This window comes from Anas acuta, chromosome 16, assembly GCF_963932015.1.
Source record: "Anas acuta chromosome 16, bAnaAcu1.1, whole genome shotgun sequence".
NCBI lineage: Eukaryota > Metazoa > Chordata > Aves > Anseriformes > Anatidae > Anas > Anas acuta.
The window spans coordinates 7,203,760-7,231,610 of NC_088994.1; the positions used below are offsets into that span (position 1 = coordinate 7,203,760).

The window sequence follows — 27,851 nt, forward strand, 5'->3', positions numbered from 1 at the left end:
CATAACGACAGCAATTACTTTGTTTAATAAATTGTTCAAGACTACCTTATTTCTGTAGGGGAAAAAAAAAAGCGGTAGATAAGTAATGTGGCTTAGGAAAAGATAATAATAGCTTTTCACTTATATGTATAAGCTATTGCATGACTGGGAAGAGAGAAGGAAGTGGAGCTATTACAAAAATGGAGTTTTGGAAAGGGCACCCTGGCAAGGGAAGGTGGGGGGAGCTCCCCCCTGCACACAGAAACACAGAATTGTCTAGGTTGGAAGAGACCTCAAGATCATCGAGTCCAACCTCTGACCTAACACTAACAAGTCCTCCACTAAACCATATCACTAAGTTCAACATCTAAATGTCTTTTAAAGACGCTGTACTAAAATCTTCTAGCCTCATTTGATGATGCTGAGCTTGGGCTATATGTTATGTTTGTGAACTGTCAGGAAACTATTTTTTAGACAAAAATTAAGCACTGTTGCCCTGTGCTGACTGGCTTCCAGCTTTGCTGCTGCTACGGACCGTCTGAGGAAACAGCTTTGCTCTCGAAATTGCAGAGAGCCGATCTTTAAAAGACACGGTCACTGTTAAGGGGGTGGATGGCACTGAGCAAACCCAAACCTTTATCAGCAGCTTCCCCTGGTGCAGAGAACGCCCCTCGGCTTTCAGTCACTGGCCTAGACGCCCTTCAAGAGGCGGCCGGGGCGGATCGCAGCGTGCACCATAACGAAGGGCCGGGACTGGGGGCTGGGGAGGAGGAGCCGGGCGGTGCGGGGCCGATCCCGCAGGGCCGGGCCGGGAGAGCTGCCGGGGGAGGCGGCCCCGGAAGGCGGCTTTGGTTCCGGGCCGCGCGGCGCCATGGACTCGCTGTGGCGGCTGAAGAGGTTCGATGCCTTCCCCAAAACCCTGGAAGATTTTCGGGTCAAGACGTGCGGGGGCGCGCTTGGTGAGCGGCGGGGATAAGGGCGGGCTGGGGGGGGCCCGGCCCTGGCCGCGGGGAGCTCCGCGGGACGGGAGGGAGCCGGGCCGGGCGGCGGCGGGCGGGCTGAGGCGAGCCGGGCGGGCTGACGGCGGTTCTCGTCTCCCCGGCAGTGACGGTTGTCAGTGGGCTCATCATGGTGCTGCTGTTCTTCTCGGAGCTGCAGTACTACCTCACCAAGGAGGTGAGTATGAGTAGCGGCGGGGCCCCGGGCTGCCTCCTCTCCTCACGCCTCTCTCCTCAAAGCCGCCGCGGAAGGGATCCGGGTGGCCTCTGGGCGCCCACGCAGCGCCCCGGTGCGCCTCAGGGGCCGTTTGCCAGCACCCGGCAGCCTTGGCCGTGGGCGTGGGGTGTCCTCGGAGAGCGACCGAGCGCGGGGGCCGGCCAGGGACACCTGTGAAGCTGCGGCAAAGGTCTTCTAAATCTCCTCTTGCTGTCTCTACCTGCCTGCAAGCGTGAGATGCAGAGAAAAGAAAGCACCTGTAGAACTACCCCAACCACACACCCGGAGATCCCCAAATTATTATTCTGCTTTTTAAAGCTATTGCAAGTGGCAGAAGTTTAGCTGCCAAGGGAGGTGTGGCAGACCCGAGCTAGTGCCTGTCTCAAGTCCCATGCATTAAAAATCAGCCCCTGAGGCAGAGAAATCAAGGGAAAGAGGCCTTTTTTTTTTTTTTTTCCATGTGAAACAAAACTTTTTTTTTTTTCTTTAGGTTCATCCTGAATTATACGTTGACAAATCAAGGGGAGATAAGCTGAAGATCAACATAGATGTTACTTTTCCGCATATGCCTTGTGCTTGTGAGTCAGACTTCTGAAATTCGGGGGTAATGTGCATACTGGCCGAGGGCTGGACACGCACAGTGTCCTGCTGCTTGGGAGTGCTGCACTGCTGCTTATGCTGAGGACAGGGAGGAATCCGTGACTCCTTGCAGTGATTTCAGCCAGGCCGACTGAGTGCTTAAACCAGTGCTTCCAGTTACACTGTACTGTCCTCTAGACCATAAATGAAGATGAGGCATAAACCTACTTACATTTCTGTATGGTGTTGTACTTTATGTTGCCTTTAAGAGTAAAGATTTCTGTGACAGTTGGAAACAGTCATTCTTGTACACTAAACCCCATATTTGGAAGGGTCATTTAGGATGCTGGCACAGTATATTATTTTCTCTGTAAGGTGGTTGGCTCCAACCACACATCTTCTTCCATTTATTGGTATTCCCCAGTTAAAAGGTTCTGTATTTTAACTGGTTGAAGGCTTCCTCAGACTGCTACAAGCCATGAGAAATGTGCTTTTGCAGACAACTTTCCTTGCTTGCTGGTTTCAGATTTGAGCATTGATGCGATGGATGTAGCAGGAGAACAGCAGCTGGATGTAGAGCACAATCTGTTTAAGCAACGTTTGGATAAAGCTGGCAATCGTGTGACTCCAGAAGCTGAGAGACATGGTAATATGCCATTTTGTCATTCTTGCATGGACGCTCTAGTAGTCTTTCCATTGCTGTGTGCCTATTTTGACTTTCAGGGGAACAAGTGAGAGCTGGAGGGTGCTTAAACACCATAAACTCTTGAAGAGTTTATAGAACCCAAATCTATTAAGCTGGAAGATCAGACAAACTCCTATTATACTTGCTGCTTTTGAAAGTTAAATCTTTGTCTAGATACTCTGAAATTATGACAAGGAATCATGGATGCATTTCAGGAATAAAACCCCTGAGCTAATGATATTTATTGCTAGGAATAAAGCAGCTGTCCTGGCAAAACTTGAGTTTGGTCCTATCTTTAGATTACAGTGGGCTAATAAATGAGGCAACCTGGTTAGAGGGAAGAACATTTTTTCCAAGGAAAGCTCCATTGACTAGACCCTTAAGCCTAAACTCGCACCTTGTTACACTTAACCTGCTTTTAGCAGGGGGATTAGACTCAATGATCTCCAGAGGTCCCTTCCAACCCTTATGATTATGTGATCGTTATTACCTTTTCTGTGAGTTAGTGTAGTTCTATATATCAGCATAAACTGCATTTTTGATTTGTATCAGTCAGGTATAACTGCTGTTTCTAAAGTTGAAGGGCTAAACGAAGCCAAGAGCTGCACAATCACTAAGTGTGAGGATTTCTCCGATTGTTGTGGGCAAACTGTGTGGAGACAGAAACAGCTTCTCCATATCTAATTCTCTTAACACATGTAGGCCTCTGGCGTTACATGTATTACCAGTCTCCATCTGGATTACTCTGTATGAACAGGTTACGCTGACTTCTTATATAATCAATAGAGAAGAAAAGAGGCTTGTAGGGAGCAACTCATTTTACCTGAAAGAGACACTTGAAAATAAATCAGCTGCATTGCATGCAGCAAGCTGGAGAAAGTACAGGACTAGTTCAGTTTCATCACCTGTGTTACAAGTCAGATCAGAAGAAAGAACCCTCCTATCTTAATTAAAATCTATGATTACCAGTTTCTATAGGTAACATTGACATTGACAGTTATTTAAATTGTGACTATAGCAATATTGATCTTAAATTTAGTAAAATATACCCAAATATTATGTAGTGTTATTTGGAGGCTTTTCCTAATCATAGTTATGTTAAAATAGTTAACAGTTACCAAGCTCAGTAATTTCTATGATAGATTGCATTTTGTGCTTGGATGTCATCTTATTCGTTTACATTGAATGACAATAAATTATTTCTTTGTTGATTCTTCTTGTCAATTCCTTCATTTTAATGCAGACAGTTTTTCAATTTCATGTTTTATCTGCATGCAAGTTAAGGTGTACATGTATGTTGAGAGCAAGAAACCCTCCGTGCAGAGTTTTATTTTTTCTAGTTTATTTACAGCATCTAAAATGTGTGTATTACTTCTGAATGTTGTCTGTGAGACATATGAAGGGGCAGCTACTTGATAACATTTAAAAAGCCGTTACTGGTATAGCTTGAAAGACCCCATGCATTGTACAGGTGTTTTTGTTGAAATAGTACAAATCATAGCTTTGACAAAGTGTTACAATTAATAAGCTGTACATGTATTCTTCCTGACTCTATCTTTTTTGAGTAATTACAAAATTAAAAGCTTAACCAGTCTTTAAAGATTGAATTCTTAAGTGCACTTTCAACTACTTTAGATGTTGTTAGCTTTAGAAAGGAAGTACTTTCATAATAGTTTTTATTTCCTTGATCTTAACAACAACGGGATATTGTGCATATAAACTGTGGAAAGGCACAGAATGATGCTCTGCAGGCCATTGCTTATGTGGTTTCTGGCTTACCTTTCATACAGCAGTCAAACATCATCAGCGAGGACACAGTGCTCTCCCTTTCTTAGCACACCGATGTTTTACCCTTCTGAGCCTTGCATAGGCACATTCCCTTCATGTCTTGGGATAAGATTACACATTATGGACCACTGCCTTGACTGTTACTTAAAATTTTGCTTGTATAACAGGTCCTGCATCAGTCACAATTTACTGACTGCGTCTACTTAAACAATGTTTTAACAAAGCTTTTATGCAAGTAATATACTGGCCAGTGCCCCAGCAAAGCTTACAGATAGCTAGTTTTTTCTATGGAAGGTATTCTTCAGAGGACAAACACCACTCTACTATCAGGTATTGTCTTGTAACTGAACAGGCTCTGCACATACCATTTCAGAAGGCTGATGTAGATGCCCAGCTTTGGACACAATCATTGCATTTGTGTGTAGAAAAGACAGGAATACAAGATACTGTTTCTAGATGTACTTTATCAATTGGGCTCCTATTTTGTTTTAGAGCTCGGAAAAGAAGAAGAAAAAGTGTTTGATCCAAATTCTTTGGATGCTGATCGTTGTGAGAGCTGTTATGGGGCCGAGTCTGAGGACATCCGGTAATCTTAGACTTTTCCATACCTTCTTAGCACTTGAGAGAACATTCTTATGTTGCATGCATGTTTCTTTTCAAAATGTCTGTGCAATTAAATCCTTCTGGGCACATGTTCATTGAATTATGAGAACTATTGTACTTTTGTTATGTCTTTTGAAGCTACACATATAACATTTAAGGATGGGCAGTTATGCTGTCTAGTGTGTCTATATCTGTATTCAAGGTTGATGCAAAATTGCTCACCATTATGTGAGCTGCCTTGGAATAAAACCTGGTTATGTCCCTGCCTTCTCGCTTCTGCAGGCTTTGCGTCCTTATGGGAGCAAAGACTAGACATTCACTGCTGACACAGACAACAGATGTAACAGATGTCATTTAGTTTTCCTTGTTCCTCCTACCTGCAAATTCCTGTAAGAATGGATCCATGTTTGGTCCATGAGTTTTGGAGTACCCTCAGTATTATTGTTTGCCTAATAGCTTGCTTGTCCCATCTGTCAAGTTGCACCATTCCCAAGAGATGCTTCTATCTTGAGGGTTTCACGGTTCCAGCCTTCAACTTCTGCCCAGCAGAACATGGAACCAATAGTGAAGGGTGTTGTGTTTTTTGTTTTGGTGACAAAAATGTTATCCAGAGGTAGAAAAGTATTGAAGAAAGTTAGCCATTAACCTTTCATGCACTTTTGACAGTCCTGGCCTAAAAACAGAAAAAAAGAGGAGTAGAAACAGGCAGGTGCTTTGTTCACTCGGGGAAATGCCAAACTAGTCAGAACTGCAGAACACTGATGGCATTTTTGTGGGAAATTTGTTTCCAAGGAACGACATGGCTGTCTAAATGGGCAAAGGCCTTCTCAGACCCAAGAACTGTATTAAAACAGCTTGTGTCCTTGCATCAATAAATAAATAAATATAAATAAATCAAAATGCTTGAGCTCCTTCAGGAGTATTAGGCCAACTTTCAAGGTCCAGTCCTTGATGTTTGCTTTATTTGTTTGGGGAAGAAATGTCCAGAAAGTATTTGAGTAGTGAGAGGAAACATCTCTTTATAGTAATAAAGATATTCAGTGGTACTTGTGCTTTTGCAGATGCTGTAATACTTGTGACGATGTCAGAGAAGCCTACAGGCGGCGAGGCTGGGCCTTCAAGAACCCAGATACCATAGAGCAATGCAAGAGGGAAGGGTTTAGCCAGAAAATGCAAGAACAAAAGAACGAGGGCTGCCAAGTGTATGGTTTCCTGGAGGTCAACAAGGTGAGAGACAAATTTTACTGTAAACCTGCAGGATGATGGTGATGACTGTGAGAAGGCAGAACCTGGGTGTTCCTCTCCTTTTCCAGCTTGTGTTAACAGTACAGTAATATAATAAATCTGGGGTGCAACAAAGTACTTGCAGCTGTAAAGGAGTTCAAGAGGAGAGTCAGGAAAAGCACTGTGAAGGGGATAATTCTCTGTTTCATTGTGTGGGCTGTAGGAAGCACACCGACCTAGAAAAGCTTAGCTTTTCCTGCCATCTTGCTAGCAAGTTTTTCTGCTGAGGTTTCTGGAGGAGAAGCAGCTTCGTCAAGGTTAGATATTCCAAACCAGCCCTTCTAGTCTTAAAGCACAGACCACCTGCGGATGCTGGAGGTTATGGTAACCATCGACTTGCCAGCAGAGGTGCTGAATAGAGTAAAATTTTATCTTATTTAGAAAATGTTACCTTCTTTAGTAAAAGCAAGAAATTAGAGTTGACTGTCAAAGCTGAAAATTTTCAGAGGTATTTTCTGCAACTGGTGTGTGAAAATTCAGTATGAGATATACCAAATAACTACATAACCACCCTCTCATTTGGAGGGTATCCAAACCAAAATGCTTGGATGCGCAGATTATGTACCCAAGCACATTCCGAAGGTCAGTCACAAACTATTTTTTATCAAAGTCTCTGGTGTTTGTTTGTTTTTTGTTTGTTTTTCCACATCTTTGTGTATTCTTCCTGTAGACCATATTCTGTAAGTTTGAAGAGTAAACATTTTGCTCACAAAGCTAGGCATTGTGATTTGGGCACCATCTTGGGTACTAAACAGTTAGTTATAAAGCCCTTTATCACAGAATATGATGAGGTGGGAGGATTCAAATGGGAATGCTAGAGATAGCTAGGATTCGGAGGTGGGTGTTACTAGGGAAGTTCCTGGGTACCATTGCTATATGCTCCATCCTTATCTGGTTTGCAGTTCGTATAAGCAAGAGTTTGCACAGACATCAAAGATGTAATGTATCATGTGAGACTGGGACATGTGGAGCTTCCAGGGTAATGTATGACTGCTTGTAAGTGCCAGTCAAGATTGGCACCTAATATCTGTGTTCCTTACAAATTCCAGGATGAAGTTTTAACAAACTGGTTAGTGCTTTTATTTTCACATGCAGCTTATTTTCATAGTGTCTAGTTTACTGTAATTAGTTGTTTCTTTGTTTTTCCATCCTCTGCATAAAACAGTTATTATCTACATTAGCATGTAATTATGGCTTTCAGTATGACTGTGCCTGTGAGAAACAGGGGAAATCTCTCTTCTAGGACAGTACCTGGTGGTATTGTCATCTATAAAAATGGCTTGCATGGTGTATATCAAGTTTAAAAATAAAAAATTAAGCAAGCACTTGTACAGCTGCTTTATTTATATAGATTCAAACCTTTTAATGAAAGTTCACTATCCCCTGCAGGTAGCTGGAAATTTTCACTTTGCACCAGGAAAAAGTTTCCAACAGTCCCACGTACACGGTAAAGTATTTTCGTTTTCTACTTATTGTGACCTTTAGCTTCCAAGTGTATCTAACCATTGTCTTACAATAGCTTTGAGTTGCAACCCATAATAGTAACAGTTTAATATCCATAATAACTGTTTTTCCCCACAATATTAGTTATTCTAATAAAATACATCACTTCTTGCAGAACTTGCTTTATGTACTTAAACTAGCATATCAACAGCAACCGTATTACAGCCAGTATTTACAACTTCACAGCGCATACCTAAGTTAATGACAAGTAGCACTGCATTGCATCTATCCTTGGTAATAGACATGAATGCAAGTAGTGGTAAGGGTCAAGTTAGCTCTCTAATTGCACGTGCCCCAGAAGTCTTGCACAACTGAATTTAAAAATTAAGGAATACAGTGGGAGAATAGAGGAAGAAACAGAAAGGACTGTTACTGCAAAACTTTTGGAGGCACAGTTAGGAATATTGGTGTTTTGGAGGGCAAGGAAAAACGGTGAGAGGAGAGATGATGGGCAGACAAACCTGTTTTCTGGAAATTCTGTTATATTAAATAATGAGGGAAAGAAGGCCTCTAATAACTTTCTCAACAGGCAACAGTCTGCAGCTCTTAGAATCTCCTGAATATGTTACAGTCTACTGAGAGCTCTCAGTGGCTCTCTTTAAGGTACTTTTCCCTTCTTACTACCAACCTATGTAAACTTCTTGAATTTACAACACCTTCCTTTTTGCAAGATGTTCAGCAGGTATGTTCTGCCTTAAGAAAAAACACCTCTCATTTACTTGCTGTGTGGTACCAGTCAGCTTTATGTGATAGCTTTTGTTCCTCTGTTGGAAGAGCGAGTGAGCAGTCCTTGCTTGCTCTCAACCTGCCTCTTAGATGTTGTAGACCTTATTTGTTTCAACCTACAGTTCAGGTCTTTCCCACACTGAAGAGTCACAGCTTACTCAGGTGGTCCTTTCTGGAAGCCGTTCAACTTCAGAGCCTCCTTGCTGGTTTTCTCTGAATGTTTGCACTTCAGCTGTGGCTGGAGGTACCAGACTGCACCCAGTGTTAAGGTTCAGGCTAAGCATGATGTAGCCAACAGTGTGATGATTTTCTTTCTTTTGTTATTTCTTGATTTCCTAGTAATTCCTAACATTTGATTACCCTTTTTTCCACCTGTTCCTGGGCAATATTTTTGTGGGACCAACCAACCATCAATGAGTTTTCCATCACCACCAAGAGCCTGTTCTTTCATACATGAAGCTGGGAATGTTTTCGCCCTCACTATAACCTTTCTTCATAGTCTTTTTTTAAATAATAATGAATTATATAATAATATAATATATAATAACATAATATATATAATATTATGTATAATATATACAATAATTTATTTTTTTTAATATTTCCTTTGGATCATAATTCTGCTCTAAGCACCTATATGCATGTGATGGTTGATCCATTTAATAAAGTCTGCATTAATGTTTAGTCTATTAATGCACTTAATATGCAGGATGAAGTTGAATGTCTAAGAGAAGTCTGAATATTCCTGACTGTTATTATGAAGAATCCAATAAAAATAATGATTTTATTAGACAGAAAACTGCAACGATAGTATTTTTGCTACCATCTTCTATTCCCTACTGTTTTGAGTCAGCAGAAAATAGGGAGATGAACAAGAATGTCAATAGTGTGGACCGTTCATAGAATCACTAATGTTGGAAAAGACCTCCAAGATCATCTGGTCCAACCACCCCCCATACCACCAATGTCACCCAATAAACCATGTCCCTAAGCACCACATCCACGCCCCCAAGGGTGGTGACTCTACCGCGTCCCTGGGCAACTCGTTACAGAAAGTTGATCCACCACACCACTCTCCTTGCCTCATGTCAGAGTGGCTGTACAGCTGATGGTTAGACCCAAGTCCATAATTCTATTTGCTGGTGTTATTCAAGTACTGAAGCTAGCAGACCAGCTTTTCAGTTTGTTGCACTGACATTCTCCCGTTATCTTGAGGATTATTGTTGCTTAATACATCTCCAGATAATGACTGCACAGGCAACTGTACTGGGTCTGGCTGGGATGTTAACTTTCCCTGCAGCAGCCCATAGAGTGCTCTGCTCTGCACTTGTGGCTAGAACAGCAATGGTATCACACCAGTGTTGTGTCTGCTGCTGAGCAGTGCTGGCACAGTATCAGGACTCTCTCTGACCCTCCTAGGGAGTGGGCAAGCAGTGAGAAAGGAACGTCACCAGGGCAGCTGACCTAAACCAACCAAAGGGATATTCCATACCATATGATGTCACGCTCAGTAATAAAAGGTAGAAAAAGGAAGAAGAGGGGAGGGGTGGGCTCTTGTTGCAAAAACGTCTGTCCTCCCGAACACCAGCTAAATGCATTGAGGCCCTGCTGCAAGGACGTGGTCAAGCATCACTCATTTGTGGGAAGTAGAGAGGAATTTCTTTCCTATGCACTTCCACGCAGCCGTTACTTGTTTTGTTTTTTCCCTTTTCCCCTTTCCCTTTTTTCACTTTGGTTAAATTATTTAATTAATAAGAATATTTCCTTAATAATTATTTTTCCCTTTAATTAAATTATCCTTATCTCAACCCATGAGTTCTTTTTTCCTTTACTTTTTCCCCTCCTCTTCTAAGGAGGGGGAGTCAGAGAGTGGTTGTGGTGGAGTTCAGCTGCCTAGCACAGTAAAACCACCACAGCAAGTTCTTAACAAAGTAAAGGGTCCTATTCAGAAATACTTTGTAAATCTCACCATAAATATAATTCTGATCTCAGCTTCTGAATGTATGTCATGTGCTTGCTGTTAACATCTTCAAAACTGTATCTTCTCTCCTGGGTAGAAGTGAATTGAAATTGCTTTTCTCAGAAAGAATAAAAAGTAAGAGGATATATAGGGCTAACACATGCACAAAACAGAACCAGTACAGAATAAGGTGCAATATGAGTTGTGATTAGTTATGTTAGCTTTAATTGTGTGTAGCTCAACCTTTGATCTTTTGTTTTGTTTTAGTAGTTGTCCTAGCATAAATGTGGTGCAGAAATCTTATTTTTCAGGGATGATTCATTCCTTGTTTGGGCTTCTTTTCCCATACGGTTATCTCTCCTTACTTATATTTTTTTCTCAAATTCTTCTGTTTTGTCCCCAGAAATCATTTGCCCACTTTTTAAAGTAGGCAATACTTTTTAGAGTCTAATAGCTGTAGACAAGGTTTGATAGCACCAGCTGAATGTAAGAGTAATCGAGGTAAAAAACGGGGCAGCCTTATATGGAGGAGTTCATCCCATGTCTCACATCCCTGAACCTCAGATCTTTGTCTTTGTCTGGGCAGAAATCCTTACATTAAGACAGCGAAAATCAGAGGTCCTGTTGACAAGGTAAAAAGGATGAAGTTACCTTGAAGTTTGTTACGTTGTCAGCCTAAATTCGGTTACTTTCCTAATCAGGAGAATGCTAATGAGTAGCCACCAAAATTAAATAATCAACAATAGCTCTCAAATTATTTTTTCATTTTAAAATATTGTATAAGTGAGTAAGCCTCTTAACAGATCTTCTTAAGAGTTTACTGAATATAAGGTTTTATTAGTTGCAACCACATTTGGCTATTTTGAATTAGTGTCTAACAGTAAGGTATGTATTTGTGTTGGTATGCAAACATTTGTACTGAATAATGGGAATGAAAGTTTTGAGACAGGTGGCCTATGAATCTCATGCTTTAAGAAATGCAAGTGTATTGAGTGTATTGTCTTATCATAAAGTGACACCTGCTGAAATAGAGTCAAACCATATTTTGCTTGTGTTTAACATTCTAAATGTCCAAAGGGTTTTTCTTAAAGATCAAGACCCTGACATCTCAAGCTCTGAGAAGCATGCGTACCCCAGAATTTGTCTTAACTATTTTTATACTCTGCTAATATTTACGCCCAAAGTGCCTCTGGTGGTCTCCTGATAGTCTTTTTAGCAGTGTTCAACACTTTACTTGTTTTAACACTTCTGCTCTCTGTCCCTATGCAATATTCATGTGACTGAAGGAACTAGAAACACTGAAAATGCTGAAAAACAAAAATTATATTAAAAAAAAAAAAGTTTGTCCACTTCGAAGAAAAAAGTTATTTTGTCCTTTTTGTTTTGTTCTGTTTCTGCTTGCATGAATGTTAAATCCAGGTGAGATTATTTCACTTCACTTACTGTTGTTTGCATGGATGCTTTTCTGTAGTTGTATGTAACCTTTTTTGTCGTGTTCTTTTGATGTTATAGATGAAAGTCATTCTGCACAATCATTAAATACAACTTTGTATTCATTTTGGTTTCTCAGAGTCACAGGCCATGAAATCTAATGCAATTTATAAATTGAGATTGTGTTTCTGTCCTGAGATAAATAAAATGTCAGGCTCTGCTGCATTAACTAATTTTTTAGCCATCCACATTCACATTTCCAGTATACCTGATTGGAAATGGCAGACATAGATAACGTTTAACTGCTGTTGTGTCTATAAAAAGTAGGCTTCTACTATTCTTTCCCCCCGGTGGGTTCATGAGTAAGGAGTTGCTATGTTCTTTTCAGTTGGCCGTTGGAGGCTACTTCATTGCTGGGCTATTTTTGCAACATAGCCTTGTGATCATGTTTTATCTTAGTTTTCTTCACTATTAAATTTTTTAATATGTGCTGCTGTTCACCTCAGGTCATAGAAATTTTTCTTTCTAGTAGAATTCACAAATATAATCTTAGTGCCTTTGTGCCATCTATAACAGTTAATTACTTTTTAGCTATTCTGTAAGTATACTGCTTGTATTTCTTGGATAGGTGCTCTGTCTATCTTTCCTTCAGATGCTGTGTTTACAGAGAAGCTGAGCTGAAACCTCAGGAATTTGCTTTTGAAGCAAGCAGTGACACTGATTTTTGGCCCAAATCATTGGAAGCATTGAAAACTGGTTGCTTTAAAGCTGCTCCATGATGCTCCATCTTCAGTGTCAGAGAAAACCCCATTCCTGAATGTTGTACTGGCTCCTAATGGTCTTGTCTTACTCCTTCAGTAACTGTGGTCCAGTTGCACTGAGACATCCGAGGTTGTTAGGAGCGGGACTGAAGGAAGTTGTCAGGAGGACTAGAACGCTTCCAAGCAGACTTCTTGGCACTGAAACTAGTAGTCCTGGCTCTCCTGTGTCAAGGGAATACCAAAGTCAAACATTAGTGATATTTGCAGTCTTCTGTTCCCACTTCTTCATTTTCAGTACCAGCTGAGATTAGGTCTGCTTCACTGTTGTCTGCTTCACAGGTTTTGAATCCTAAACAGAATTTTTTATGTCAGTTTGTATGGGATGCTTCAGATTTTAGGAAGTTCTCTTTTCAGTTGTGTCTTTGTAAGAACAGCTTCCAGCATCAACTTTGTCTTTTTGTGATCCTGGGTATTGTAGATGTTTTCTGTGCAGCAGCTCACACCTTCTTTCCTCAAAAAAAGTGTTGTTTTCTTTTTTAATCTCAGAAAAAAAAAAAAAAAAGAATGGTTAAACAATTAAATTAAATGATCTAACTTTTTAACCTCCTGAGGTTTGTGGTTGAAGAGCTGCTGCCACTGCTGTCCATGTCTGTACAGTAGCAGCCATCTCCTGCTTCAGCTGTAGAGCTTTGCAGTGAGTTTCCAGCATGGGGAACGTCCTTAGTGATAGTTTCCTCAGGAGGGAGATGAACCTCATATCAGTTCCTTCCTCCTTGCCATATTTCTTCAGATCCAGGGGAAGCTGAGGCTTTTCATTTAATCTTTAGATCGTCTTTGGACCATTCTGTTGCAGAGGTGTGATCATCACTATTTTCTAGTGAAGATATCACTCATCATGTTTATTGAGAGACCTTTTCTTAAAATATATAATTTGATTCCTTTGATTGACTAAAAAAAAAGTTGACATTGATGATCACATTCAGAGCATTCTCTGTCCTAAAGACACATTTTCAATGACTGTGACAGTTTCTGTGAGTGAAGCAGTTATGAATGGGATCCAAATTTTGTGCTTTTCTTGCACCTTATCTGGTCAACTGGAGGAAAGAAGATATCTCTGATTTATTTTTTTTTTGTGATTACCACTTGTTTTCCTCATTTGTGGTGGTGACTATGAAAGAAAGAATGAAAGAAGTCTCCCTCTTCTCAAAAGATAGGAAAACTCTTTTTTTAAGAGTTTTTGAAAAGAGCCTATTTGGAGTCACGAAGCTTTCACTAGGAATCTGTGAAGATTAGCTCCCTAAGACCACAAATTCACTGTTCAGTTGTAAGCTTTCATTAATGTTCTGTCCATGTACTCAAGGGTAGGCTTATTCCCTTCTCTAGTAGATTCATTTGACAGCCAGAAATTACTTGAAAGCATCGTTGGACACCATGGATGAGACCTAATCCACCATGTGACATGTTTTAGTGGTTTAGTGGAGGATTTGTTAGTGTTAGGTCAGAAGCTGGACTACCTGGTCTCTTTCAACCAAGATGATTCTGTGATCTTATTTTACATAGTTTCTAATGGTTTGAATGCTGAATTGCAAGAAGGACAGTGTCTTTGACTGAAGACTGGTTATCGTTGTTTAGGCCCCGTGGTATATTCTCATTGGCTACCAAAAGCCCGTCATACTAATTCTTTTGGCTGCAGAGACTGCACCCTTCTCCTATTCTCCTGACCCAGAACCCTGCTATTACACAGCTTCTACAGACACAAATACCTCATTTGAGCTCTTCTATGCTTACCAGCATTCTTGGGAAAAAAGGTGGAAATCGAAACCTCCCATCAGCCAAGGTCCCAATTTTATCATGGAGGAAATTGAAATCCTCTGGTTGATCACCTGTGTGGTATTCCTACCATCGAGGTGTTTGTGTGAACTCATTCTGTTGTTCCAAATGTCCCAAAGTAGTGTCTGCCAAGAAATTAATAATTTTCATCCTCAGTCTGAACACTGGAGGTTGAGGTGATTATTTCATCCTCAGCATTGCTAAGGACTTTTCCTTATACATTGGTAAACTCCTTTCAGGGGTTGATTGTATTGGTGCTGAAAGACTCAAGGTCTCACCCATTTCTGTGTAGATAGACAAAACTGTTTACAATTCAATCAAGTTGAATTTGCCACAAAAAGTGATTTTTCCATTTCCAATGGCCTATAGTTGATCAAAGCTCAAGCTGTATTACTTGTTGGGAATGCCTAACATTTGCCAAGCAGCCGTCTGGAGGCTCTCCATACATTCCATACTTCCTCCATACCAAAAACGATGCTGTCACAGAAGCACCACCGGGAGCACAGCATTTGGCAGAATGGGCTGGGAGTTGCTGCGTAAAGTATTCAGTGGTCTATCTTCATACAGGTATAAATCTGTGAAAGTTATTGGTTAGCCACATACAATGTAAATGTACTTGTGAACAGTCTTTTGAAACAACAACAAAAAAGGAGATTACTTAACACCAATTAGTATGTTTTGAGATATGCAGTCCAAGCATACGTTTCCCCTGTCCCCGCATCCTTCCAGGTATTCACCTTTGTTGGGATCTTTCAACAGAGTGAACAAAAATAATCTTGCGGTTTGCCACCTTATCTGTGCACCAGGTATGATGAAAGAAGCACAGGTCTGATTAATAAAAAAAAATCTTACCTAGATTTGAATGGTAATGTGTTCTGAATGAACTTTGACTACACCTCTGGATAGCTTTGATTGCTGCTAAAATGACTTTTCCGTTACCCTAAGGAACTGAAAGACTGTGAAGGAATATAAATATAACTAGGAGTGTTACCTGGCATGCTACTTCAGGATTTACTTTAACATATATGGACATCCCACTGTAATTTTCCTTTTAGTGATTAATTCCTGCATTTTTGTTTCTCCATTACTTTTTAAGTGACTGCTAGTCCATATATCAGTCCTTTGACTAGAGAGTCCTCTTAAATGGCCTAGAAAGCACACCACTAAAGCTATTTTTCTCCCCCTTTTTGGTACAAGTTTTAAATGCTGCTGTATCTGAGTCTGCTTTTCATTGTAAGGATCTGAATATTTCTCTTTTCTCTCCTACTCTGCTCATTTTTGCAGTGCACGCTGTTGAGAGTAAGTGTTGCTGTATCCTTTTTTTTTCAATACTGTTTACTGCAGTACTAACCTGATTTCTATTATTTGCTGTGCCCATAAATCTCCTTTGGGAGGAGCTGTTGATCTAGGCTGGGATTTGAGAAGATTTCCTGAAAGCTAAAAGGAGAGCAATCCCAGGTCATTCTTCTGTGGTAAATGAGGTCAGATGGAAAAGGTTGAGAATCTTTGTCGTAAAGGAATTTGATATGTCAGTGTTGGAGATAACGTGTTGGCGGATTACTGGTTGTTTTACACAGATAACGTAGTTGAGGGGGACATAGTGACAAGTTGGAGGGACTTCTGCCTTTTGAAGTCAGATGGGGTAATTATATTGTTTAAGCTCATTTGTGCAACAGGCTAGAGAATTTCTTCTGGGAATTCATGCACCAACTCTGCTCATCTCCGAAAACTCTGTAGAAGGTTTTCCAAGATTTTGTAAGCCATTGGATTTTTTGTAAGGGTGAGAAAATCCTGGCAATAACAGATTGAAATGTGATGTATCCACTCAGTAACATCTGGTAGAGGGTTCAGGATCCCTACTGTCCTCTCTCCCTCCCCAGACTGCAACATTTTCTGCGTTGCTCCCTGCCTCAATGCCCTCTTCACAATGCATCATCATGTTCCTGCCATTGTGCTCCTCTAAGAGCTTTTTTTTTATTCCAGAAAATTCATCCCCAGTGTGAAAATTGGTGACCTAGTTCATTTTGGAACAGCGTGTTTGGGTAGCTGTGTCTTGGGCTTCTTGCAATTTTAATGGATTTATTAACTGGCAGTAAGTGCTTTTAACCCTGTTTTACAGGACTGAATTACAGAGTCTGAGTCTTTGTGGTTGATCAGGTCAGAAATGCAAGATGGAGAGAATTCTTAAGATAGACAGCAGAATTAAAACTGTTACTAACACGGTGAAAAAAAATGAGGTTATATAAGAAGGAGAGACTTCTCAACAAACCTAAGATCTTTTACAGATTTATCTTATCTAGCTAAGCATTTAGCTGCAGTTACAGAAAGAAGAGAATGTACTTATATTTCTTGAAAAAAACAATCCCTGGTCCTACCTGACAGTCTCTTAAGATCTGTTCTGTTACCTTGTACTGTTTCTTCTCTAAGCACAGTAAGTAGACTGTTGTTTTATGTTATGCAAGCTGTGATTAGCTTAATATTTTTCTCTGACCTAGACTGCATACATATGTGCTTAGCATCCTTAGTGATCAAAGATAAACTTGTAGCTTGGTGGAAGACTAGTTTGGAAACTGAATGTATGAATCATGCATTTTTGCAGTTGTAAATCATTAGTTGAAGAGGTTTTATAAAAGCTAATAATCAGCATTTTACCTGTGGAAAGCATTATATCAGAGCACTTTGGGGAAACTTTATTTTGAATTGTTGTAACCATTAAAATTAGTGTCATGCATGATGTAAAGCTAGTTTCACAGGTTAGTCAATGACTGGGCTTTCTCAAGTTCTTCTCTTGAATTTCTCTGGTACTCTGCTATCACTGTAAGGTTTGTCAACCTTACTAGTACTCAGCTCCCACTTCAAATACTAACAAATGTGACTGCCCAAGCATTAAAACTGATAAACACCATAATCATAACAGCACAGCTGTCAGGAGGAAAGTTCCCATCCCTCCCCATGCAGGTGGCTTGTACCTCTCACAAGTGTTAGTGCAGCCTTGTGCTTAGCCTTGTTTTAAAGTTGATCTGGCTGATGGAATAGCCTCGCTTCAAGCGGTATTTATGTTTTGATTAGTTATATTCTCTGATGTGGTTTGTGACCATGAGGAGGGTGGGAGGGGAATGAGCCATCAACAGAAAATTGAGGAGCAAAGACTGTTTTATTCCTTTGGCTTTAGGTCCAGTTTAAATGCAGATCCATCACAGCTGTAACTTTTCTCTGTATAACTTTGTTGTTAACTGAAAGTTAGTCTGCTGCAGTCTGTACAAAAGGCAGCAAGACTTAATGCTCAACTGACAACTAACCCACTTAACTCTTGACTTAGTTGCGTAATACTGCAACATTACATGGTATTGCTAGAAATTATTAAGAAATAATGTAGTGTAATACTGAGACCACCTCTTTCCTTCCCTTCTTTACCCACTATTTGATATGTATTCCCAAATCTGTGGTAGATTGTTGTTGTTGTTTAATCCAAATGAGGTCTTTGATCCAGCTGCCAGCATAGACACACAAACAACAATGCTGGTGGCAGTGATAGGTCTGCATACTTGCCAGACAGCAACAGGAGTATGTGATGCCAGTGCTGCCTTGAGCTCTTTGTAATGCAAAACCATTGCCTTAATTCCAGTGACTGCAGCCTTGATTCCCAAGCATCAAACATTTTCACTGTGAAATGGCAAGGAGCTCTCCCTAGATGAAAGTTTTAGGAGAAGGAAGACTATAGTGCAGGCAGAGTGTTTCCTTTTCTAACTGTACATTCTCTGATTTGCATTTTTATATATCTTTGCTTTAGTAAGGTTTTATATAAATACAAGGAAAGCTTCTATTACATTATTGAAGGATGTTATTAGGAAAAAAATAGTTGACAGCATACTCATGTTAAGCAAATGTTTTAAAGCAGAGGCTAGTTTCAATCAGTTCTTTAGCTTTGCAGCCTTTCTTATGCTGGATGGCATTGTCAGAATCCTTTAAGAGAACAGCATTCCTAATCCTCATTAATAATACAGCAATCAGCGATCTGACCCCATCAACACATAAAATAATAGCACATGATTTTTTTGAAGTATGTTTTTCTTTGTGTAGGTGAAAGGTGAAGTGTGGCTTCCTGAGCACATGAATTTACCTGTTAAAATGTGCCACAGCCTCGGGTTACTTTAGGATAATTGTGCAACTTTGGATAAACCTGGTAGGAGTGTTACTGAAATCTAGTTGTAAGTTACATTTTCGTTCTGAGATCAATGCTTCTAGCATTATATAAAGCCACTTAAGTAGCCAACAAAAATATATGAATTCCTTTTAACATTGCCTTCCATGACCCATATCTTTGCCAGGTCTCTTCTGGAAGCATAGTGCTGCCAATGTCATTGTATTGCTGTATGCAAGATGTCAGAGAGAGGGCAGGCTGAAAGGCTGTCCTTCCAAAGACTTTACCTTTCCCTCTGCATTCTCTAGGCAGCAGCAACAAGGCAGTTTGCTAAGAGTTGCTAAGATGCTGGTGATTTATTCAGGGCACCTTGATGCAATGTTAAGGCACACGATCTCCTCAGCTGTTAGTTTAGATGTCATATTTCTATGTTTTTTAGAAATGAATTGTTAGAGAAATGAAGCAAGAACTAAAAGGGATGTCAGATCATGATTGAGATAACAGTGAAATTTTCCTTGCTTGACCCCTGAAACTTGCTTTAGACATTTGTTGGCATTTTTGACATTTGTGACATCTGTCACATACCCTACTGCAAACCAGAGTGAAAACCATCTTATTTTCTTGCCATTGTAAACAGGGGAGGTCTCTTATAGCTAAAATAAAGTAAATAGATATGCTTGATATCGTAGTCTGAACTATATTGTTAAACTATTTTTCTGTTACAGTTCATGACCTCCAGAGCTTCGGACTTGATAATGTAAGTGTTCTTCAGGTAGTGTCCCGATTCTCTCAGTCTGTTTTCCTTCTGGATTTCCATGCCATTGCCACATTGAGATCTTAGCATATTGAGCCCAGCTGTCTTTAGGTTTTACAAATCTGTGCATAATCTGGAACCTGCTTTCACACAGGGCCCTAAAGTGTGTTGTGGAACGTCATTGTGTTGCCTGGCAAGCCTGCTTCTGTCTTCCTAAGGCTGTCTTGGTCTTTAATCTGTGCTTCCCAGCTTATTAGAATCAACATTTTCACAAATACTGCTGGATCTGTTGGAGTTTACCTTGTACCGGAAGGAAGGCAGACGATGCCCCTACCTATACGACTGACCAGATGAAAGAGTGGTGGAAAGGTGGGTGGGGGTAGGAGAGTTTGCTCTGCAGATGAGAGGAAAGGGCACCAAGATGTGGGGATTTCAAACAGGAAAAGGAGAATCCACATCTTGTAATCTCCCATAAATAAAAGGGAAGAGCAAGTTCTTTAGAGTTCACAATTAGGAAGTGCAGGGTAAGGGAGGACCTGCCAGAGCAACAATCAGAAAAATATACAAATAATTAACTTTAGGCCCATTGCTGTGCCACTAGGATGCTGTGCAGTTGTTTGAGTTCCTAGCATTTCTATTTCAGATCAATATGACGCACTACATCAAACATCTCTCATTTGGAAGGGATTATCCAGGCATTGTGAATCCTCTGGATGGGACAGACGTCACTGCACAGCAAGGTAAGAGCCAACCAAGAGAAATCGTTTTAAGTGTCCATATTAATGAATTAGGTGAGAAGAGGAGCAAAGTTCCTAGTCTTTAACAAGAACCCTGACAGCACTGTGTAAAACTCAGAGTCCTCCGCCTTGTGCTCTTTCTGAAACAGATGCTTCCACTCAGCCAGAACAAACTGGCCTACGTGTTTTGTTTTGATTCTGTGACCTTTCTGAAAGATGTCTCTTTTCAGTGTTTATGGATATACAACAGAAGGTACAGGACATTATTATTGAACGCCTACAATATGTGTAGTTGAGGGAGAGCCCTGCCTGGCTACTGTGTGCAGTAAGATATAGCTAGAAGCCACAGGATAGAAAAAAAGCCTAATGGATAGTTGCTGGAGAGCTGTGGTATCTGTCTGACCTTGATCTACCCAACTGTAACAGCTTAAGATTAGCTATTGCTGATCTTCGATGGATAGCTCTGACAGTTCTCTCCTTATGCCACTGCTGCTCAAACTGTCATCTTGGTTTATTCATACAAACCTACTTTATATACCACTGCAGAGATTAGTCACATTTAGATCCACTGGAATCTGCAAACTTTGTCTTTGTAGGCACTTGAGATTATGTTATGTAATAAAGTTTGGAGAGAGAAGTTGTTTGGTTCAAGATGGTAGTAGGATTGTTATCCTACCTGAATCTGTTCTATAAAATTTTTCACCAACTATTTTACTATTTTACTTGTTGCACCCAAATCAAAGAGTGGTGCTTAAAGTAAAATACAGAAAAATGAAAGGATGCCATGATGCTGTTATTTTTCTGTGGAGTAAAAAACTATGAGAGGGAATCTGTATCTGGTTGGTAAAATTCTCTGTAGGTTAAAGTTTTCCGTGCTGGGCATCAGCTAAACAGCTGGAAAAATCTTGAGGAATTACTAAGACTGAAGGTATTTTCCAGAAAAGAAGTGGGTGAAGTAGATTGCAGGTCAAATTTATGTTTATTGCACACCAGCGAAGGATATTATATGTGAAAATTACTCGTGTAGAAATGGATGAGTAATATTCTCTAGGGAATTTCTGAGAAAACTGATTTTCAAAGTGATCATTACCTTCCATTTTTTTTAAGAGAACTGAAGGAACTGGCTGGTCTGAGGTAGCAGAAGGAATTCTATTTTCTATTCACTGATCCAGATGTTCCTCTTTATCCTGTAGAAACCTGATGTTTGTCATCAGGAGATTAAATGTTAATTGAAGTTGATATAGATTGCTTATTTAGAGTTGAGTATGTTTTTGTAGGACGATGCTGTTAAATATAAAGGTTTTCATGTCATAGAGTAAGAATTTTCAAGAAGTTGTACTGGTAAAAACTATAGTATTGATAAGTGGTTTAAAAAAAGTTTTTCACCTAGGCTGAAGTTTGGGACTGTTCAGCCTGGAGGAGGGAATGGTTAGGGATCTTATCAAAATTAGGATCTTATCAATGTGCATAAATAATCTGAAGGGAAGAAAAAAATGAAGACAGAACTTTGCTATTTTCTGTATTAATTATGTCTCTGTGTCTTTGTTTGTAGCTTCCATGATGTTTCAGTATTTTGTCAAAGTGGTCCCCACAGTTTATATGAAGGTAGACGGTGAAGTAAGTACCTTTATTCCTGTTGCTTTGGCCTTTTATAAAAATCATAAACCTACATGTTATTCTTCTGTCTTTTCTTGTTACATATACACCCACTTAAACAGGAGATGAGGTTATACTTTAATAGCAGTATCTGTTGTGGTCATACCTGTGTCACACTCTGCCTGTACCATAGGTATAAGAAATGAAGCAGCCTCAGCTCAATTCTTTTTCACAGCCTGCAGCACAGGATAGGATCCCAGCAAGATTCTGTGCAATGACGTATTTTTCTTCTCCTAGTTTATTTTCTTGTATAGTTTAATATTTGTTTATTCCAAACATGTATTGGGTGGCTTCAGCTCTCTCATGCCCAACTCTATACAAGATATAAGCAGTAATTCAGTAGGGATAATTGCCATTTTGCAGATCTGAAACATGATTCTTAGGGTTTTTTTTTCTTCTTTTGACACAGCAGATAATCTACTTCCTCACCATATAAAGCAACTGAAAGCCTTTAGACTTTAGTCGTCATATTCTGATTCTGATGATGTCTGACCTCTAGTGGAAGCAAGACAAATTATTCAACTTCCTTCATATTGCAGCCTCAGCAAAAGCAAGTTTCTGTGGTGTAATGTCATCTATAATGTTTCTACAATGATTAAGCAGATTTCAGCCTCCATCCCACCTAGTTCAAAGTGACCATACCATTTTCATTATGTTCCCTCATGAATCCCTCCTAGTGTCTGTTCAGGAGAAGTCAACGCACCAAGGAGATCCTAAAAGTGTTATTTAGAGAATAACACAAGATGAGCTTGTCTCCAATTTAAAAACTCTACTTTAGCCTCCAAAAGAGGGTGGCTAGACACAGCCTTCATATTGCTTTAGGTACTTTGGAATTTATATCACCAGCAAATTATTAGTTAATGTCAGAGACTGTAGGAACCACAGATCTGAGGAGCCACATGTCCACAGTAGATGGAATACAGGCACTCAAGCAAAACTATCCTACAGCAGTGTGAGCGGGACAATATAACAATCCATTGGAGAGGTAGACATAAGTTGTGTTTCTTCATCTGCCCTACAGACTGAAGCTATCTGCAGGAATCAGTTCTCATGATAAATCCTTAAGTGGACCATTCTTTTTTAAATACCCTGCCTTTCTTGGGCCCATCTGTTTTTCCTGGAAGTTGGATGGAAATTACTTGCTATGTGGTGGTATTGAGAGAACCTTCAGACCATATCTGAAGCTCAGTCTGCTTGGATTCAGGATGCTTCTGCAGTTTTTGTGAATGATTTAAATTCCTTATGTACGAGGGATAGTTAATTTGGAGCCCTGTTCTTATAACCATCACCCGGTATACCATGGATTATGATTCTGTAGAGGAAATCTCACATGTAGATCCATCACACAGTTTTCAAAGGATTTCTTCTGTCAAAATAATTGCTTTTAGTCTCCAGGAGAGGAATCCATGCAAACCATGATGCTCGTACTTATGGTAACTGAATCAACGTGTGTTACCATATGTGTACCATGACCTGTCTTATACAGTCAGTACTTGGAAGCCCCAAATGTAGAATTTGATAAAGAAACTGGATAGCATCTTTTTCAGCTTTAATTATGATTTGTCAGATAGCTGATCAGGGATGACAGAACATAATTTAATTTTATAGAAACTCAATTTATTTTCTGTAAGAATAGGAATGGTATAAACAACCTGTAGAATTGCAGGGCACAGAGGAATACAGCAGGGTGATCTTTTATTTGCACAAAGATGAGTGATCTTCATCCTTCTGTAGCCCTAAAGCTCTCCTGCCTTTATATATTATTTCTTTTCTTTCCTCACTCTTGAATATACATGCATATAGCCTTCTCAAACTGCAGATACCAGGGTTGTGTGATACCCTTTCTTCCATATTCCATTTATGCTTCACAGAATGGTGTCTGCTATTCCTGCTTAAATTATTCCTGCTATTTCTGTTTAAATTCATCTGCTAATGGTAGGCCTCTCTCAGCTTTCAGCATTGTCTCCCAATGCTTCATATGAGGAGATGATTTTTCATCGGATTGTGTGGGAGCTCAGTACTTGAAATGTTGACTCTTAGAGGGTCTCAGGAGTTAGCTGTTACAGTATTTATGGACTTGAAATAGTGAGAGTGACTGCACAAGGTAAAGCTAAGCCAATAGACTTAAGAAGTCAAACAGATCAGTGCCACAGGAATCTGACCTGTCCCCAGTCTGTACATCAGTGCCATCTCCTGAAGCATGCTAAGGTGGACTGCAGATTGGCAGAGGTTGACATGGACTTCAGCCTGAGGTTGAGAAAAACAGCTTATCCCAGTTACTTGCCAACAGAGACCAGAACAATCCAGCCTGGAGACTGATGCATAGCTTGTTCTTTAGGCTAAACGTGGATTTAGCCAATAAATATCCTGTAGTAAAAATAGACCTGATTCTGATGGTGCTGCTAGCACCATCATTCTTAGCACCACGACTACTGGCAGGACCCTACAAGTTGAGGGGGCAGGACAACACTGATGTGGTTCACTGAACTTGTGTTTTAGTAGCCTTTGCTACTCCTTGTTAACAAAACAATGCTTGCTGCTTTTGTTTCCTGCTAGGTGGTAAGGACTAACCAGTTTTCAGTTACACGACATGAGAAAATAGCCAATGGGCTAATAGGGGACCAAGGTCTGCCTGGTGTATTTGTGCTATATGAACTGTCACCCATGATGGTGAAGCTGACAGAGAAACACAGGTAAGAGACATTTCAGTGTATTTCGTTCACTGTATTGATTTTGTCGTTTTGCATAGCTTAAAACACTGTCCTCACTTAGATAATGACTGCACATGCCTGAGAGTCAGCCAAGCTCCTCTACAGTCAGCAGAGAGGATGAGGTACTCCCCAATGCACTTCCTTTTACTGTGAACATCTGTAACAGATCTGGGATTTTCCAATACTCCCTGGAATGTTTTAATCCAGTATCAGGATGGAGACGTATAGAAGTCTGATATAATGGTTCTTAGTTTAGACTAATTCCCTCAAATCCCTTTATGATAGGAAAACTACTTTTATGTAGCAAAGCCAATGTGACTGACCAATAGATACAAATGCAATTTATCATTTTCACTGTCCAATAACACCTTACAAACACCTATACTGGCACCTGCTCCAATCCAACTTGTTTACTTACTCTGCATTTGCTGTATCTTTTCTTCATGTTGTAGTCAGTGTGAAACTTGTTGCTTCTTTCCAGGTCCTTATTTAACCACAGGTTTGTAATTGCAGGGAAATGGAAGGAGTTACAGCTGTCAAAGCTTTGAACAGCCAAATTCTATACCTTACAATGTATTAGTATGTGCCTAGGGATTTCTTTTTTTTCTCTTACAGCAGTCTGTGCATTCTGTCTGAGCACAGGTGGCTGAAATCTTAGCAATGAAATGCCATCCTTTAGGTTTATTAATTCAGTACTTGCTTCCTGGGGTTGCCACTGGGCTCGTTAGACTGCACTGAATACAGTGGTGCTTCTTAGTAAAAGTTTCAGTGATGAAACTTTTTTCATCCTGTAGCCAACAGTGGTTATTTAATTGTTGAACCTGTTGTCAGTTGTTAATATTTATATGATGCATGCTTACGTAGTATAGTTAATATAATGATAATTATGAATTGGTTTGTATTGTTACTTGTCATACTGAGCTCGTGCTGATTGTTCAAATTCTTTTCCTCATTTTAGGCCCTTCACACACTTTCTCACAGGAGTTTGTGCCATTGTTGGTGGCATATTTACAGGTATTGCACCTTTAAATTATTTCTCTCTCTAAAGAGTAAATACTTGCCATCTTATTCTTTCTATAGTCTTCATGGCTGGTAATAAACCCCTGTCTACTGGGGAAAGGTGATCTTAGCCTTCAGGAGGGGATGCAAGATGTTCTACAGAGCTATGGGAGTATCTGATATTTTATTTTCAAATAATGCAGTCTTTCATATACTATTTGAAATCTGCACTATTTTCTTGGCTAGAGGACAGATCAAATCAGCTGTGTCATAGCTTTTTTTTTCTTAGAGCATCAAATTGGTTCCACAAGTAGAAATACTTTCAGGGCAAAAGTCACCATGGGTATTACTGAAAGACCAGATAGCAAGACTAGTAGTTCTATATTCTATAGCAATAGAATCATTCAGGTTGGAAAAGACCTCTAAGATCATCTATTCCAACCTTAGAATAGAAGAACCAGTTCCCATTTTAGCTGCTACTCTAACTAGCATTAAAATATATGTAGTTGTGCAGGATCAAGTAACCACTTATTTCTTAGACTGTTGAATAAAATAAAAATGAAGCTTCATAAAGGCATTGAAAATATCATTGCCAGTAAGCAAAGATATTTTCAATGTGTAATGTTTCAATGGGTAAATTACCCTGTGAACCCTCAAGAAAAAGAGGGAGCTAAGGGAGTAGCTCAGAATTCCTGTATTGTGAAAGCTGGGTTGCCTGGATTTGGGGGTGCAGTAGACCTTTTCTGTGGTCACAAACAAGCACTGAGTTAACAGGCATCTTCAGTGTACTGGCTGGAGTGATTTGGGGAAAATACTGCAGAAAGTACTAAAGCATCAGTTTATTTTGTGTCCTTGGTGGTTAATCATTGCAATCTCCTAGAAAGGGCATCTGTAAAGGGCAACGTGTTTTATCAGGTAGAAGAGCTTACTTTTAAGGTTACTGTGAAACAAGCAAAAAATGGAAAACATACCCTTGGCAAGTTGGGTCAGGGTGGTAGTAGAATGATATAAAGTTTGCAGAATCAACTTCTTTTCCAAACTTTTCTAATTCATCAGTAAGCATATGTGATTCATCTTAGCCTCATTTTTACTTGTTTGAGAGTTTTACTTTTTTTGGAGAAGCATGGTCACCTCTGCCCTGCAAGCTGGATCTTGTCTCTCCTAATGAGATGAAGACCTTAGTCTTCTGAGCAGCAGCAGCTGCTTTTTGTCTTGGTGGAACTGGAATTCCTTTCCACTGACAGAAGGATTTTTTTTTCTTTCTGTGAGAGTTGATCCCTCTTTGAGGCTTCTCTGGCTTGATCTGTTTTTTTCCTTTCAGTTGCAGGATTCATTGACTCCTTGATCTATCACTCAGCACGTGCCATCCAGAAGAAGATCGAACTCGGGAAGGCAATATAAATAAGCAGTGACCTCACCCACACACTAAAAAAAAAAAAAAACTGTAAGGAGAACTAAACATGATTTTCAAAATACATGTGATCTTCTGAGTGCACATGAGAAGAGGTTTGGAATTACCAGATGGCCCCAACTCTTGGCTCTTAATGTCTCATCATCCTTTGTTTGGCGTTAATTTATGGATTGAACTGCTTGAAACTCGCTGCTATAAAGATTCATTAGCCATCTTGTCTGGCTGTGCAGGCCCTACTGTAAAAGCCCTTTTGTGTCAGTCCTTGTTCATCCAGTTTGCCCGCCGAAAGAGCTGCTGGAGATACTGCATTCTTTTTGACTCCAGGAATAATGTACTGTGCTGTCATGAGACCTGCGATGGATTGAAGTTGACATCAAATAAACTTTCTGGCAATGCCATCCATCCTTTTTAAATTATTCTTTAAAAAGTTTCTGAATGTGCTGACAGTGTATGCCAGATATCTGTGGAAATGTGCTGAATCCCATGTGCTTTCCTTCCTGCTGTCCAGGGCAATGTGATGAGACCTGGCACTCAGGATGTGCTTTCTGTATGATGGGGCATTGCAGATGCTTCAGATTGCTCTTATGAAAGATGCAAGTTAATATTTCAGGAAAAAGAAAAAAAAAAAAAAAGAGTTTGGAGTTTTAAATAATTTTAAAATTGGATTGTGTTTGCACTTCCCCTCTGTTTATATTTTGTAATAAAGTCCATCCTCTGTGTTCTGGTAAAGCATTTGGAAGAATAATTAAATTATTTGAACCAATCCTGGTATTGAATTGGAAATTATAATAAAAAATACATGCAATGTGGGAGAGGGTGAAGATACTATGATGGTGATTTTTTTTCTTTATAATGATCGACGCAAGTGAGTGATATGGTTGTTATGTAAAATTAGAGTGGGAGAAAATTGAAAACAAGAAGGCAAAAATAAAATATATGAATTCCTGACTTACTTTGAGGCAAAACAGACTCAGTGCTCTTAAATCTCAGTTCTAAATTTACTTTGGTGTTTACTCTAAACGTAGTCTGAGTGATTGGTACAGTTTATTCCAGTAGTGCATGGTGAGTATGACAGGCACAGAATCAAATGATACTTTT

General features: G+C 39.8%; 1 protein-coding gene across 3 annotated transcripts; it reads left to right on the forward strand.

Annotated features, from left to right (window-relative positions):
- The first annotated feature begins 778 nt into the window (after positions 1 to 778).
- Positions 779 to 27,705, forward strand: ERGIC3 (ERGIC and golgi 3). Of its 3 annotated transcripts, XM_068700140.1 has the most exons (14): positions 779 to 938; positions 1,085 to 1,155; positions 1,685 to 1,772; positions 2,300 to 2,419; positions 4,739 to 4,832; positions 5,911 to 6,076; positions 7,523 to 7,580; positions 15,629 to 15,643; positions 19,211 to 19,242; positions 19,883 to 19,979; positions 21,529 to 21,593; positions 24,189 to 24,325; positions 25,302 to 25,357; positions 26,664 to 27,705. In XM_068700140.1, the coding sequence occupies exons 1-14, from the start codon at positions 851 to 853 to the stop codon at positions 26,741 to 26,743; spliced, it is 1,167 nt and encodes a 388-aa protein (XP_068556241.1). In that variant the 5' UTR covers positions 779 to 850; the 3' UTR covers positions 26,744 to 27,705. The 3 variants fall into 3 exon arrangements, with proteins under 3 accessions (XP_068556241.1, XP_068556242.1, XP_068556243.1); XM_068700141.1 differs by lacking the exon at positions 15,629 to 15,643; XM_068700142.1 differs by lacking the exon at positions 1,085 to 1,155 and having other exon boundaries at positions 785 to 938.
- The last annotated feature ends 146 nt before the right edge of the window (positions 27,706 to 27,851 follow it).

Excerpts from the sequence above, each read along its gene's own strand:
- ERGIC3 (XM_068700140.1), top strand. The coding sequence starts at position 851 with ATGGACTCGCTGTGGCGGCTGAAGAGGTTCGATGCCTTCCCCAAAACC. Across the intron at positions 21,594-24,188 it reads ATATGAAGGTAGACGGTGAA|GTGGTAAGGACTAACCAGTT; the intron begins GTAAGTACCTTT and ends GTTTCCTGCTAG. Across the intron at positions 25,358-26,663 it reads TGTTGGTGGCATATTTACAG|TTGCAGGATTCATTGACTCC; the intron begins GTATTGCACCTT and ends TTTTCCTTTCAG.